Raw genomic sequence first — 11,796 nt, forward strand, 5'->3', positions numbered from 1 at the left:
CACCCTTCTAATACCACAAAGGTTGTTTGCCCATGTGGTGGTGGGGAGTGTTTACTTGTCATGGCATGGAATGGAAAGGCTGAGAATGTTGGGTGGGAGTTCTATGGTTGTCACTACTATGTAGGTTATACAAATCCTTAGTTATTGTTGTAGTTTGTTAATGTTTCATATAACACAATTTTTTTTTGTTATTGTTGTAGTTTGATAGCAATAGAAGATGTAATTTCTTTTGTTGGAAGGATGAGATAAGGTGTTGTCCATGTGGAAATGGGTTTTGCAGGGTCTTCACATCTAAACAGCCCGATACACAAGGGAGATGATTTTGGGTTTGTGCAAAGCCCCAAGTAAGATTATTTAATCTTAGTTATTTGTATGTGCAAAGTTTGTTAAATATTCAATCGCTTAAAGCACACTATTTTTTGTAGGATGCAGGTGAGTGTAAGTTTTTTGCATGGATACCAAGGAGACCACAAGTCCAACAGAGTGTAACCATCAAAGGAGATGTGGTAGGACCTTCTAAAGACCCACTAGATGAGGTTGAAGCAATTGTCTGGTTAGAGAAGGATAAATTCGATAGAATGTCTAAATTTTGTGATAAATTGTTGGGTCGTATAAAAAATCTGAGAATCAAAGATGTATAATCTGATTTTCTTAGTTGTGACTTAATTTGCATACCTCTCGTCTCAAGATTTCCAAATCAAGGGAAACAAATTAATTTGCATACCTCTCATCTGATTTTGGCTTGGTTATGACTTAATTTGCATACCTCTCATCTTAAGATTTTCAAATCAAGGGGAAGAAATAGTCAATGTTCAAAACCGATAATAGAATTATATAGATAGAGCACATATATTCTTAATAAAATATCTAGCTATAATTCATCCTATATAACCAATTACAGAAGCGGCATTAAGCATGCCTCTACACTCTTTGTTCAAAGGATGGCGATGACCCAATTAGTTCAGTCACCATCACCCCTGTGTTTGAGGAGGCAACAAGGGTTTCAACTTTCAACTTTGAACCTGTGGAATGAAGGGAAGCCTCCCTTTCCTCTCCGTGTGGTAGTAATGAATCGCATTAATTGAATTCTTGGGTGCACCTCCGTAACCACTAGTCCCCCTAACTAGATGGTGATAGTGAGAGAATCCAAGTAGCTAGGAACCTTGCAGGAATGAACTGAACACGGAATATGAGGGGTTGTGTAGATAAACATGCATCCTACTGAAGGGATGAGAGATCCATCGTATGGACGCCAAAATCTCGCGGAATAAAGGGGTGAATTTCAAAAATTCTCTCCCTTCCAAGTGGGAATCACATTCCCTATTTAGAAAATCATATTTTCAATGATCAATTTTGAACCTAAACTGAACCAGATCTGAACCAAAAGGAGTATGAGAGGATTATACTTGATACGGAGAAATAATATCTCCCAACGAAGGTGTTCAAGCCCAAGGAAGGATCCAAAGACTGCTCCCACTGAAGATGGCGCAGTGCAGGATGTAGCAGAATCAACAGTGTTCTTCTCCACTAACTCTGTCCTTCAAAAGAAACAACAGAATGGCATGTGAGCACAACTTCCAATCAATTCTTTCTCAAAGAACTGATGTCAAGATCAAATCTTGACTTCTCCCACAACTGGAGAACGAACTGGATGCCTGGCGGCTATAGGAAGGAGGCGACAAGAAAGATCTCTGCAGGGATTGCAGAAATCTTTCTTCTGTAATTTCAGCTCTGAAGAGGATCTGATTATCTGATTCTTCTAAAGGCTGCTGCCCCCTCCTTCTTTTGTAAACCCAAAGGATCAACTCATAATCCAATTAGGAGCTGATTATCTAAATCATATTTGGATCAGACCTCTCTTTAGGTGATAAGGATAAACCCTTATCTTATTTGTAGATTAGATCAGCCTTCTCATAATCTCATTAGGAGGTTTCTAGATCTAAATCATATTCAGATCTGGACTCTCTGAGTGGATAGGGTTAAGACTCTATCTGCTGATCCATCTCAGAATTCGCCCATATTTAACTTATTAAATAAGTCTAGCTCGAAATGGGCTTTAGGCTCATTAAGCTTATATGTTCACTTAACCTTCCTAACTACTGCCCAATTGGGCTTCCTTGTATGGCATGGGACCCAAGTATTGATCTACACATCAGCCACATGGGTTCGGCCCAGCCTTTGTTACAAGGCCTGGCCGAATACACTGTAATGGACAGTGCACCCCCTGAAACCCATCAAATGGGCTCTATTGGGTCCAACACTTATCCTAAGTGGTCATTGGGCCAAGCCACCTTGTAACACCCAGGGACTGTGGGCAGATGCAAGATTAGCCCATCAGGTATTATCCCCAATGGTCTTACACTTAACATCTTAGCCCATAATGATCATACACTGTCCGACAAGAGAGGACCTCTCCCTTGGCTGCTAGGAACAGTGTTGCACTCTTTACTTATATGGATCCCGGGAATTAAAACCTTTAGCAAACATTTTAGAAACCATAATATATATACTTTTATATCTCATATAAAATATACTTTGCAAAACAAATCTTAATGGTTGAAATCGGTTGCCGACAGTCTTGGTTTCCATCAATGAGAGTGCATCATCGACCATTACCTTTGTCCGACAAAGGGGCTAATCATGTCACTATGATCACCCACTTAGATGAATTCTCAAACTGTCCCAACATACCCAGGTTTTGACCCCCGCTAAGGATCTCACTGATTGGTACATCAAAGACAATACAATCTAACACCTAGTGCAGTATCATAATCGAGTCTAGGGGTCGGGTGTAACTTTTCAGTTTTGCCCATCAATCTCCAAGGTCCAGGGCAATACTGGAAATCTAGTCCAGTTCAAAGATTCAATTAATCCTACACTGTATGTGCCTAGGGTCTTACCCTAGCAGCTGAGACAGGCCACCCCCAACCGACTTGGTGGCACAACAGTGTTAGCCTTATCAGGATAAGTCTCCTCAGACTGACCCACTGACTGTGAACATTCTAAACTAACACGAGTCTCATTAAGTGTTCAGTTTAAGGGTATGACACAGAAACATACCAAGGGAACATGAATCAAATATGCACTTTTATTCTTTTACAATAAACTCATAAAGTGCATCATTCTGATTGAAGCTAAGGGCATACAAAACTATCCAACACCTACTAGTTTAGTTGACTCAATGAGTCGCCGAATAAATAATTAAATTAATTTAGAATAACATAAAAGTAGAATGATTCATCAATTGCCACCATTCAAAAAGATTCAACCATTTCTCGAACTCCAAAAGCAATTTCCTTCTCAGTTTTAAAGATATAATGTTCATTATCTCACTCACTTGGAACATTAAAGATATAATGTTCATTTGCACTATTAAAAAAAGATTCCAATCCAAACCAATCCAGGTTTAGCTAAACTATCTGCCAAAATATTAGTAAAGGCGTTGGCTGAAGGGATAGCCAAGCAAGGGGTAAGTAGGGAACATTTGTTTTGGGCTTAGTTGTAATTTGATATTTACCTCTTTTGTAATTTGTTTGGGAGAGGTTGTAGTTTACGCCTCCCCATGGCCCAATCCTAGGTTTTCTTCCCAACCGATCACATTCTTTGAGTCACCCTCAACTAGCAAGGGACCAACTTGTATACCTTTAACAGATCTGAGGGGCCAACAAACAAGATTTCAAAATACCAAAATACCAGATAACTTTCTCTCAATATCACCAAAGATGATAACCAGTAAAGCATCTATTAGTCAACATCCAGGAAAAATGGGGTAAATTGATGAAATCTAACCTTAAGTTTTCAACTATAATACATCAAATGCTGCATTTGAAGAGAAATTAAAAGACAACATAGGGGTGAGCTTGTATTTTCAAAATGAAAAGTAGAATTGGCATAGAATTGATGCCCTTTGCTACTGAAAACAAATGAGTTCTAGTGAGGGCAAAAACCAAGAGGTGTGATGTTCTTGTGAATTTGTACATATTTCCATCATATATATCACTGTCTAGAAACCTTTCTGGAAGTCAGTTCCATCATATATATCAATTCCATCAAATTTAGTTGGTTTATACAAAAAAATCAATGATATTGAATGTCACTCAATATGGCTATGAGTATCTCAATTCTTGGCTGCTTTGACCTTCAACCTATAAAAATTCAAGTGATATTGCTAAGTCCATATGTTATAGCATCGAAATGAAATTAAATATAGCTAGAAGATACTATAACAATCTACAACATTAGCAGTGCTACTTAACTGCTTGATTGGCCAATATGTGAATGTTGAAACACTCCACTGCCACCCCTCCTCGGAACACCAGATGATCTCCCTCTTGTAACACTAGATGCTCTTTCTACCGAGGATCCAACCTCAGATGTTAGTGAAATAGGTGTTGCCATAGATGAAGAAGCCATCCCCATGGTGTCATGCACTAGTGGGTACTTAAACCTCCCCCCTCATGATATACGGGAGTTTCCTTCTAACCATCCGGCCTGTTTGAGCTTGTTCTGGAGTAGGCACATCGACCTATAAGGAATAGTTAAATAATATTATTAAAGTGAAAATTCTAACTATTAGTGTGTTTAAATTTTTAAACAATGATACTTGTACATTGGTATTGTTGCCACTGAGAGGAGGAGCATGACAATTCCTTCTATTGTGCCTAGTTCCACCACAAATAGTGCATCTTATTGTCTTACGTTCCAATGGCCCATGGTGAGATGGGCTTGCCTCATCTTCTTCCCTTCTACTAACTGGAGGTCGACTTGGCCTTCTCCTCACTGTTATAGGTCTGACTAGATGGTGGTCAACTGGTGCCCAATACTTCTGCCCAGGTAGTGCATGTATAAGGTGGCTATACACTCTTGAATATGTGGACTTGTGAAAGGCCACATCACACAACTCCTCCACTATACCCCGGGTGTATTCTAAAACTGCAAGTGCATGACAACACGGGATGCCACTGATGTGCCATACTCTACAGGTGCAGGTATTAGCATCCATCTTAGTCACATTATCTACCAAATCATTCCCTCTTGTTTGGTACTCATAATGTCCAGACCTAAAAACCCTAACTAACCTGCAAGTGCAGTTAACATGAGTGAGTAATGTACAAATGACTCAAGTAGTGAAAAAGATAAAATCTATATAAATGAGTATGCTTTTTAACCAATAATCACCTGACCTCTCTCCTCCTTCTGTTGATAATCGGTTCCATTCTTGGCATTAACACAGATGCTTGTGCATTGACAACCTCATGTCTCTCAAATAGTTTTGGCATCAGCCTCTTTCTTACATCTCCTAGCATTTCTACGATTAGCAAAGACCTGGACTCCCCAATCCAAGAATTGAATGACTTAGTCCATTTGTTTGTGATGTCATCCGATTTAACAATTAGGTCAAACCCATGCCTGGACCATGTTGTAGGGGGAATCTTACATAGCCAATCATATGCTTCTTTATAACAACTTTTCACAATTTCCTTACAGTGAGCAAAGTCAGTTTGAGTGTATCACTTTCCGGCAGCCCACAGAGCATCCTTTAATGCTTTTCCCTTGAATAATTTCTTGAAATTGCTATACAGATGCCGCATGCAAAAATGATGATTTGCACTGGGCATGCAAAGCACAACCCCATCAACTATACCCTGCATCACCAATTAGTAGGATTGTTAGTCATAGAAAAACATAAAGGAAAGATGAATTCAAAGATAATAGCTGTATACACAAAGTCCACCTGTGTGGGTCATCAATACATAATGCTTCCCGAAGCTCAGTCAAGAACCACAATCAACTTTTTTTGTTCTCGGCTTCCACAACAGAATATGCAATGGGGTATATGCCATTTTTCCCATCTAGGCCTACAGCTGATAAAACTACCCCTCCAATTGCACCAGTCTTAGTGTGACAAACCATCCAACCCAACAACTTTTTCTACATCCCTCCAAGAAGTCATTCTTGCAAGCTGCAAGGCAAATGAACACTCTCTTGAATGTGCCATATGTATCATCTACTGTGGCTAGCGAAGCATGCAGTTTGACAATAGACCCAGGGTTACTTGCCAATAAAGTTGTGCAGTACTTAGGTAACAAAGAGTATGATTCGGCTAGAGACCCTCTAATCCTATCAATGGCCTTTAGGCGGGCTCTATGTGTCTTCCTCTACGAAACTTCTATTCTATACAACCACCTAATTTTAGTAATGAGTACATGTATTGACATGCTAGGTAGGGTCAACCCTTAATAGCTCCTCAATCTTTGTGGATAGCCATGTATTGGAAGCTTCCTTGTTTGTTGTCACCCTCAGAAAAGTATGTCTGTCACAGAGTGTCTTGACAATAAAACTACCCCTAACATGGCTGAGGGATGCATGTATCCTCCACATACATTCATTATCAACACAAACTCCAATGAATATGGATTTCTCATTCTTTTTTCTCTTGATCTTCACACCATCTACCACATAATAATGCCTTAAGGCTTCTTTGAACTCTTTTATAGTTGCAAATTCCATTCCAACAAGAAATCTTGGATTAGAAAAATCAAAATCAGGTGGACCAACTTCTCCTCTCTCCAGATTGTCATTGTCACTCAATGGCTCACAATCCAACAAATCAATTGCTTCCCTAGCTGATGATACACCAACACCATCATGCCCGGTTGATGGTACACCAAAACCACCCATTTGTTCTGAATCAGAGTCACTAATACCACCTTCCAACCAATCATCCTCACCACCCAGCCCATCTCCACAATTCTAATCTTCATCAAATTCACCATTAGCACCCTCCATTCCATGGCCACACTCATGCTCAAATGCATCATCATCTGAAATAGATTCAATAATGCAACAATCACCCTCACTTTCAACTGTATACTTTCCTTTTCCATGGGCACTACTCCGTCCACTTCTTTCAATACACATGTCATCAACCGATACACATTTAGCATCTATAGTAGTGACATATAAGATAATCTCATGCATATAACTATGCACGGCAAACATCTACAACATGTCACTCTCACTGCCCAACTGCTCCTCTGGTTCATGATTAGGTACCTTGTAGTTAATGGTTACCGTATTGCCAGGAGGTATCTAACACAAACTGCAAAAGTCCTCCATGATGTCTAGGTAACAAATCCTGTCACTGTCAATGTTATCCACATATCTCACGTTACCACTGACATATGACAGCTTCCCATTAATTGTCTTCCATTGGCCACCATGGTTGACAACACGAACATATATCTCCCTTCCTCCATTCCTAAACATGATAGAAACAAGATTTTAGCCAATGAAACAAGCTTTAACTAAAGTTGGTTAACCTAATGCTAATTCTACACAATAGAATCATTAAAAAAGTGAATGAAATAAGCCATTTAGAACACCACTCAACTCGAAGCCATTTTGTGAGTGGATGAATCTAATATTTTTAACCATCTATTACCTCATTTTGTCTCTTACCTGTTAATATGAAAGAGGATGACCTGTTAGCAAAAGCAGTCAAAAAATTCAATGGGAAAATTTGGAAGAAAACAGGTGAGTGTGCTTCTATGTATTAACTGGTTTGTCAATTATTCACTAATTTGCAAAGAGTTTCATAACACTTGACTCTAAAGATTGATTTGTTTAATTGTTTTATATATAGTACTGCTAATATTTAAAAGTTAAAGTTGGATTTATTTAGCCTTCCAAGTACCTATTAGTTGGACTGCAATTTGGCTTGTTTTCTTATCTTACCTTACTCTTTTGCCTTTAGCATCTGAAGGCCCAAAATACCCAGTCATATTTATTAATCTTCTACATTTACTCTAGGACCTTTTTAATGGGAATTCAACAGCTTCTTGATTTCCTATTGGATATTAATGTGAGCAGTTAGATGCAAGCTATATTAATGGGAATTCATGAATTATGTTTTTGGTAGTCCTGTTTCATAGTTAAATGCATGCTATATGAGGAAGCTAGATCCAAAAGAAATAAGCACTTATGGAGTTTCTTACTTCTGATTTCTTTCTTATTTTTTATGTTCTTTGCTTTTTCTTAATTTGTTCCATGTTTGCAGTACATAAGTTACTACTATTTTTGTGATTTTATGAACTTTTTGATCTCTTGCAGCTAAATGGTTGCCTGGTCGATCAGATGTGCAATGTCTGCATCGATGGCAGAAGATTCTCAATCCTGAACTCATTAAAAGACCATGGACAAAGGAGGTCTGGATATGTTCACATTCTTTTTATTTGTTTATTATTAACTCTATGTGTATATATTATGCATCCATGATTATTTTGTTTCCCCTTTGGTGCTTCCAGGAAGATGATAGTATTATTGACCTCATTTCATTGGCAACACAACCCTTTCTAGGTTGTTTAGGCGTTTAGTCGAACACATGGGGTTGTATTGGCAACACAACCCTTTCTTGGCGATTCGAGCATTTAGTTGAAAGCATGGGGTTGTATTGGCAACACAACCCTTTCTAGGCTGTTTAGGCATTTAGTCGAAAACATGGGGTTGTATTGGCAACACAATCCTTTCTTGGCGGTTCAGGCATTTTGTCGAACACATGGGGTTGTATTGGCAACACAACCCTTTCTTGGTGGTTCAGGCATTTAGTCAAACACATGGGGTTGTATTGGCAACACAACCCTTTCTTTCTGAAGTAGACATGTGTGGATCCAATGTTTGCACTGTAGTAAACACATGGGTCCCAAAACCGCCATTTGACTCGGACTAAGAACCGACATGAACGCGGACATAGGCCACGAATCTCAAAGTATGGTTGTACACACATAAATCACAAAGAGATGGTCCTCTACCACAGACAAGGCATGTGTACATACCTCAGAAACTACAGGTTTCAATATTCGTTTGTAGAACTCATTGCAAAAGTGAAAAAAAACCCTGCAAAAGTGAAAAAAAAACCCTGCAAAAGCGAAAAAATAACACTATTCTAATTAGACACTAAAGATTCCTTTAGTGAAAAAAAACTTCAGTAAAAAACAAAAAAAAAAAATCTCATCTCTGTTTTGTTTAGGGTTTAAAAAAAAGGGGTGTTAACAGGGATAGAAAACCCACCGCCGACCTCTGTTGGATTTCCATCGGACCTTTGCCATTCGTTAGTTGCAGCGATCGCCGTTGGTGGAGATGGCGATGGCGAGCCATCGGGATGACGCTCCTGTCTTCTCTTCCCTTCGATAGATAGGGCGAGTGTGTGAGAGGGATTCAGTTAATTTAAAATCAAGGATAAAAATGTAATTTTGTACAGGGGTATAATGGGCATTTTTAGCTTTTCCATCCATGGTTAACTGTTAGGGGTATACTTAGTCATTGTTAGAAATAGTAAGGGTATACTTAGTCAATTTTCAAACAGTAAGGGTAGAGTTAGTCAATTAGCTAAACCATAAGGGTAGTTTAAGAAATTTATCCTATAAAATATTAAAAAATTAAAATTAATAAAATAAATACTATTATAAGAATAATATGATAAAAATAAGAAAAAAAGATTAAAAATAATAGAAAATTGTAAAAACAATAACAGCATCAATGAAAATTAAACAATAGTTTAATGTAAAACAAATAGCAACCAGCTACTCACGCATAAAATACTAAAAAACGATCAAAGTTTATATTATTAAACTAATATGATTAGAATGTTAGAATCATTGTAATAAATAACTAAAAGGTTATAAGATAATTAAAAGTGACTAAAATTAGATGGTCTTAACAATTACTACGGGGTTGTGGGCGTTGCAATGGGAAGGGATTAACTACTGTGAACACAAAACGGAAATGTACAAAAATAGGGGTGAAAGATTGTAATGGGTTTGGTGTCAGACCAATATGGAAAGGAGCAAAGGTTCCAAAACGGTGATGAAGCCAAATCAGTTGATATGATAATCACAACCGAAACAAGCAGTGTGAGTTGGGATTTCTTCCTCTGCAACACAAGTTACAAAGGGTGACGGATTCTTGGTTCGGTTCAAAGTTCAGAGTTCCTCTGCAACACAGTTCACGTGGTTCTGTTTTTTTGGTTAGATGTTCATCGCTGTGATAGAAGATCTTCCCTTGAGTTGCAGTGACTGTTTGTCCAATGTTCGTTGCAGCGGTAGAGTGATGAGGAAACAGTATGGGGAAAGAAGAAGAGGAAGAAATATAGACATTAGAGAGAGAGAGATGAAAACTGTGAACTGGTGGTGGCAATGATTCTAATTTGTTGATTCAGTGAAAACAGTGGAGGGAGAAACAGATAGAGAGAGAGAGGAAGAAGAAGAAGACATAGATTTCAAAACCGGACCGGACCAGACAGTTGGATTGCTGATTGGTTCCGTTTTTCCTCAAAATTGGATTTTCTCTAAAAATCATTGATTTTGATAGGTAAATCGCTGACTCGAGCGGTTAATCGTTTGAATGGTTTTGACTATTTTTTACTTTTTTTATTTTTTTGTCAGAATGGACCAACCATTCGACCCAGTAACCGAACCTTTGACTGGTTCAACCTCGAGGTCGGTTTTAAAAACCATAGAAAAAGATTAATAAGGTTAAAATGGATATTTTCAAAAATTATAAACGGGCATTTTGAGGAATAAAGTATCGTCGGCTACCTCTGAGCGTGCTCGGAAGTAGCAAGTTTGAGGGATTTTCATAGTTTGGAGGGTGAGTTCGGAGGTGCCACAGAAGGACCCCGAAACACCAAAAAGCAAAAAGGTTGATTCCAGTGCTACGGGACACCACCTTAGTCATTTACAACCAAAAATGTGTTTTCCATGTTTTTGTTTTTAAGGAACAATATATTTTTCAAACGAGATGGTTTTAATTTGTTTTTGAAGACAATAATTAATTGGTCCAACAATTTGCTACTCCAGCCTGGTGTTAAAACACTGATTTGAACCTAGATTACTTCAAAAACACTTGGCTATTACCCCAATTCAAGGTTTAACCTGGTTCTAGAACCGGTCAACCCCTCTTTCCCTATTTTCGGTTAACCTTTTAAAAAAATTGGCGGTTAACCAAACGAATGGTATATATATATATATAATATTTTATTTTTATTTTTTTAAATTGAAATAAACCTACTATCATTTGACTTTTTGACTTCCCCCTTTCCCCTTCTTGGATACCTAAAAGCTAATACCAAAACTGAAAACCCTTGCTTTCCTCTTGTTCATCTTCCTCCCTAGTTCCCCTTGCTTTCCTCTGGTGTCAGTCGACGGTCGTCCTTTGATGGCCTCTCCCCCTCCCTTCTTTGTTATGGCCACGCCAAAAGGCCCAGAATTGAGAACTCTCTCTCTCTCTCTCTCTCTCTCTCTTACTTCTCATCTCCTTCGTCGCTCCGTGCCAACTGCCAAGCGGCAATGCCGGTTAAACCAAGGATGCAAACAGATCGGATCATATTCGAATCAAGTTAAGTCCGAATTCGATCTGATACTGTTCATGGCGGATCTGATCTGATTTGAATATTCGATAGGATCTGAATTCGAATCCAATTGGGAAGTTGGATCTTCGAGTCTGATTAGACCCGAATTGTTTTCCTTAAAAATTAATAAATTATTAAAAGAAAATTAAAATATGTCAATTTAAATAAAGAAAAACAAAAAAATAAGTATTTTTTAATTATTTTCATCATATATATACATGTTTTTTATAAAAAAATAAATAATATAACAATTTTACAGAAATACAATATAAATAATGTATTATAAATAAATAAAGGGAAATTTTCTTATTAGTACATATACTTTGGCTCGAGTGACAAATTGGTCCCCCAACTTTAAAATGCAATAATTCAGTACTCGAACTTTCAAA

The 11,796-nt window shown here is 38.0% G+C and overlaps 1 protein-coding gene across 1 annotated transcript; it reads right to left on the reverse strand.

Annotated features, from left to right (window-relative positions):
- Window positions 1–4,441: 4,441 nt before the first annotated feature.
- On the reverse strand, window positions 4,442–6,681 carry LOC148876824 (uncharacterized). The gene is made up of 5 exons (XM_088968206.1): window positions 6,235–6,681; window positions 5,515–5,645; window positions 5,179–5,409; window positions 4,610–5,078; window positions 4,442–4,525 (listed from the first exon to the last, which is right to left on the reverse strand). Exons 1-5 carry the CDS (start codon window positions 6,679–6,681, stop codon window positions 4,442–4,444), a joined length of 1,362 nt encoding a protein of 453 aa, XP_088824332.1.
- Window positions 6,682–11,796: the final 5,115 nt, after the last annotated feature.

Source organism: Nelumbo lutea, chromosome 1 (assembly GCF_056320005.1).
Source record: "Nelumbo lutea isolate HS-2025 chromosome 1, American lotus-T2T, whole genome shotgun sequence".
In the NCBI taxonomy this organism is placed as follows: Eukaryota; Viridiplantae; Streptophyta; class Magnoliopsida; order Proteales; family Nelumbonaceae; genus Nelumbo; species Nelumbo lutea.